Source organism: Penaeus japonicus, unplaced genomic scaffold (genome assembly GCF_977035675.1).
Source record: "Penaeus japonicus unplaced genomic scaffold, GWHDUDI00000001_assembly GWHDUDI00000036, whole genome shotgun sequence".
Taxonomy (NCBI): domain Eukaryota; kingdom Metazoa; phylum Arthropoda; class Malacostraca; order Decapoda; family Penaeidae; genus Penaeus; species Penaeus japonicus.
The window spans coordinates 2,739,485-2,744,484 of record NW_028234438.1 but is presented as its reverse complement, the minus strand read 5'-3'; the positions used below and the strand labels follow the sequence as shown (position 1 = coordinate 2,744,484).

Here is a 5,000-nt window from a genome sequence, read left to right as displayed (position 1 = left end):
GACAAGGTGGACAAGCTGAAGATCATCGACCCCTTCCGCAACGGCACCAACGTGTGCATCTGCGACAACTGGGTCACGGGGAACCGCCTCCCTCCGAGCATCGTGTCGAACGGGCCGTCGCTCACCCTCGAGATGCACATCGACCACCGCAATGGCATGCAGAACTACTTCAAGTCGCCGCACCCCATCTTCGAGGGCACCTACAAGTTCATCCACAGCCCCATCTGCGGCCCCACCGTCATCCCGGCGGCCACCGAGGGCAACATCGTGTACCCGAAGTACGAGCCCTACGTTTACGGCGGGTATGGCGAGGACGTCCACTGCATCTGGGAGCTGCGGGTCAAGCAGGAGAGGGATGTGTGGCTGTACGTCGACCAGCTGGACTTCTCGCTGAATGACTGCTCTCTTGAGGTGATCGAGGTGTTCCTCCCCGGACGCGACCGACCCGAGTTCACCATCTGCGAGAAGAGCGACACCGGCGAGGACGCCAAAACCAACATCCTGAAGGCACGGGACCTGATGGAGGGCGCCATCAACATCCACTTCAAGTCCTCGGCCCCGGGGCACTCCAACTTCAAGCTCACGTGGACAGAGCTCTTCGAGCTGCCCAAGAACAGCGACGGCACAGTCATGACCTCGAAATTGATAGCTTCGGGGGACTGCGAGTTCGTGTGTCCCGGCCAGGCCGCTTGCATCAATAACGACCTGGTGTGCAACGGCGTCCGCAATTGCCCCGGCAACGCCTCCGCCGCCGCCCAGCACGACGAGGCCCCTGAAATCTGCTTCGCTCGCACAGGCTCCAAGTTCAACTACGTTGCCCTCGGTCTCGGGGCCGCTGGCGGAACCGTGGTGGCCGTCGCCGTCATCATCCTCGTGTGCCGCAACTGCCGCAAGCGCCCGGATGACAACACCTTTTAATCAAGGGCTCCGGTGAATTAAGAAAGGAGCTTTAGTCGCATAGAATGCATGAACCGATGTGGTGAGAACAAAGACGAACTGCATCTCCCTCGTGTCACACAGCGATGGTCTGGGTCCCAGCAAGTGTCAAGCTCCGCGAGATAAAAACGATGGAAAAAGAGAAAGTGTCAGACCAATAACTTTTTCGGGATCCACGCTCGAGCCTGGCCAGTGTCTTGGCGTTGAGCCGCGCAATAGAGAAACACAAAACGCACAACTCCAGACCTGTTGATGACAATACAAACTCTCTTGCTCGTTTCACGTCAAGGGAAATATTCCAAAAGCACGAGAGAGAGAGAGATAGAGAGAGAGAGAAAGAGAGAGAACGAGAGTAAGAAAGAGAGAGTGAAAGCAGCAATACAATCGCGGCAGAGATGCGGAAAAAGACATTTCTGACGAATCAATTCTTCCATTGCCAAGGGGAGACGTGACCTCAGGCCGAAGCGAGGTCCTCCTCCAGCTAAAGACTGGCCTGACGTTGCTTGTTAAGTGACCTAGGATCATCTAGTTTAATGACTATCTGTGACCTGTTTTCCTTGTGGATATATAAAGTATATTGCAGAGTGAGACATTGTATGTAAGAGTCTATGTATATATAATGGATTTAGTAACGTTTAGAGGGTCTTGGAATATGTAATAGTTTTTTTTATTTTATTTATCGTCAATTCTGCATTAATTGAAACAAATCAAAATCTAGTTTCGATTAAGTACAAACCTATATGTAAAGAGTATGACCAGCCAGTGACCACACGATAAATATGTGCATTTATATCCATATGATTTGTTTTATATATAAATATATATCAATGAGCGTGGATTCGAAGACATAAATGTTATCATTACATCCAGCTTTTCCTCTACGCTGATGATTGGATGATATATTACTTTATTGTATATTTCTAAACTCTATGTACAGGAGGCTCCCCGTTCTCTTTTTATATTGCACACCCAAGCGTCGAGTCTTAAAATGCACAAAAATGCTTCTGGTCATATTATGCTAACGTGTAATTCGAGATTCGGTTGATTTTGTCCCTTTCCCCCTTCCCCTTTTCACTCTGTCTCTAAAGGAATGTCAATCTCTCTCTCTCTATCTCTCTCTCTCTCTCTCTCTCTCTCTCTCTCTCTCTCTCTCTCTCTCTCTCTCTCTCTCTCTCTCTCCTCTCTCTCTCTCTCTCTCTCTCTCTCTCTCTCTCTCTCCCTCTCTCTCTCTCCTCCTCTCTCTTTCTCTCTCCTCTCCTCTCTCTCTCTCTCCTCTCTCTCTCTCTCTCTCTCTCTCTCTCTCTCTCTCTCTCTCTCTCTCTCTCTCTCTCTCTCTCTCTCTCTCTCTCTCTCTCTCTCTTCCTCTCTCTCCTCCTCTCTCTCTCCTCTCTCTCCTCTCTCTCTCTCTCTCTCTCTCTCTCTCTCTCTCTCCCCTCCACTCTCTATCTCTCTGTCTCTCTCTACCCTCACTCTCCCTACCTCCTTTTCTAACGAAGTCCAAACGCACCTCTCCGAACATTTCCTTTGTCCAAGCTGGTTACACTCTACAGAACTCAATGTGTAAATTGTTCGTAACCCTTTCTTAGACTTTGCAAGATGACCAAATCACTCTTATAGATTCCGATAGTCTTTTGTAATCTCCAGGTCGTTTAGATTATACTGTTTGCCATAAAACTGAAATAGATTAAAAAAAAAGGATTGAATTCCAACCCACTGCAGAAGAGAGACAGAAAACAAAAGAAATGAAGGTTGAACATTTGCATATTTGTATTATCAAATGATAAGTGATTTGATGATGATGGTACGCCTGGTTTCATATGCTAAGAAGGAGTAACCATCACTACCCCCCCCCCTCACCCCCCACCCCATCCCTTGTACACAGACATTTATATATGGATGATAAACGTGTGTACGTATATAGACATATATGTACTTGTATATATATGTATATATGTATATATGTTTATATGTATGTATGTATGTATATATATATATATATATATATATATATATATATATATATATATATATATATATATATATATATATATAATATATATATATATATATTATATATATATATATATATATGTATATATACATATATATATGCAGTATTTAAGTATATATATATATATATATATATATATATATATAAGTATATGTATGTATATATAAGTATATATATGTATGTATATGTATATGTATATGTATATAAGTATACATATATAATTTATATAATTTATATAATTTATATAATATATATAATATATATAATATATATAATATATATAAACATATAAACATATAAATGTATAAATATATAAATATATAATTTATATAATTTATATAATATATATAATATATATAATATATATAATATATATAAACATATAAACATATAAATGTATAAATATATAAATATATGTATATGTATGTATGTATATGTATGTATGTATGTGTGTGTGTGTGTGTGTGTGTGTGTGTGTGTGTGTGTGTGTGTGTGTGTGTGTGTGTGTGTGTGTGTGTGTGTGTGTGTGTGTGTGTGTGTGTGTGTGTGTATGTGTGTGTGTATGTGTGTATGTGTGTGTGTGTATGTATGTATGTATGTACGTATGTATGTACGTATGTATGTACGTATGTATCTATGTATGTATCTATGTATGTATCTATGTATGTATACATACATACATATATATACATAATATTTATATATATACATATATACACAAACACATTTATTATACATATATTTGTATAATAATAATAACAATAAAAAACTAATAAATGAAGCACAATGAATGACAAAAAATATGTGTCATGTGCCACCCCTCTCCCCCTCCCCCTCCCCCTCTAAAGAACAGCTACACCTATTCTGACTAAATGAATAAGATCAGTATTCGTCTAAACCAAGAAAAATAGACCAAAAATAATGTTGAACGTTGCTGCTTTCGCTGTATCTTATCATTTATGTATATATAAGTCATGTTTATAAATAATTAGTTTTTTGGTGATTGTATGTTGTGGTTTTACAAATAAAGATGATTAATCCCCTTTATATTAAGTCAGGGAAGTTTGTAGCCAAGTTTCCCTAACACACTAGAGAGCCACCTGTCCTGTCCTGTCGATAAGAGCTCAAAATGTGCTATCATGTCTCGAGGGTAGCTGTATGGTAGGTTTCCCACTGGGCTAAATAGATGGATGGTTTATTTTTGTCCTGGTTTCTTATCCTCCCAACTGGCCTTTTTTTTTAATGAGAGAGATGTCCATTTATGGTAATGCGGAGAGACTTGTCATTGTCATTGTCATTGTGTAAGGATGGGAAATTTAGTCTCTCGTTTTGGCATCGGGTGAATATGGCAATAATTGGGCTTACAGAAAGGAGGAGGAGGATAATAATGATAAATATACCAAAAAAAAAGTTAAGAAATACCTCCTATATCTATCTCACTCCTCCCCCTGTTTGATCTATTTTCCACCTACCTCCCCCCCCCCATACGAGATAGTTTTTTATATAAACATTCAAATACGATGCTCTTTTTCCCATCTATGTGCATATAGGATTTCAAGCCCCCATACCTCCTCCTCTGGTTTATACAATAACATGTCCTATTTTTTTTCTATTTCTAAGTTCTCACAACCTTTTCATGGGAGGAATGTTACCCCTCTTCCTTCCTCCCCCCCCACCCCCACCCCTTGTATGGGGGGATTCAAGCTGGTCCAGATAGGAATGCCTAAGAAGGACTTAGAATCGTGTAATTACGTGAATAAATTAAATTGTAGGATTGAACTGTAGGAGACTGTGTGTGTCGAAGGATTAATGCCTCAAGATGTGTCTCTATATCGTATGATGTAAATCTTGATTAACTTGGCATTAAGGAAAGATTTCTGAGTGATATGATATATGTGGATATAGATATATATATATAAATGTATGAATTTATATTTTTGTTCGTTGTGGCTACACGAAGGAGTGGGATTTTTTTTTTTTTTTCTTGGATGATTTGCAAATGATTAAGATAATGATGATACGATTCCTGTGAGAGCATGTTGCACAGATATTG

General features: G+C 40.1%; 1 protein-coding gene across 1 annotated transcript in view; it reads left to right on the top strand.

Annotated features, from left to right (window-relative positions):
* The window catches only part of LOC122246957 (cubilin), a 21,140-nt gene extending 19,051 nt beyond the window's left edge, over positions 1–2,089 (top strand). The window contains exon 2 of the mRNA XM_086531757.1: positions 1–2,089. This exon is cut by the window's left edge and continues 1,149 nt beyond it. Coding sequence (XP_086387883.1) covers positions 1–918 — 918 coding nt within the window. The 3' untranslated portion in view covers positions 919–2,089.
* Positions 2,090–5,000: the final 2,911 nt, after the last annotated feature.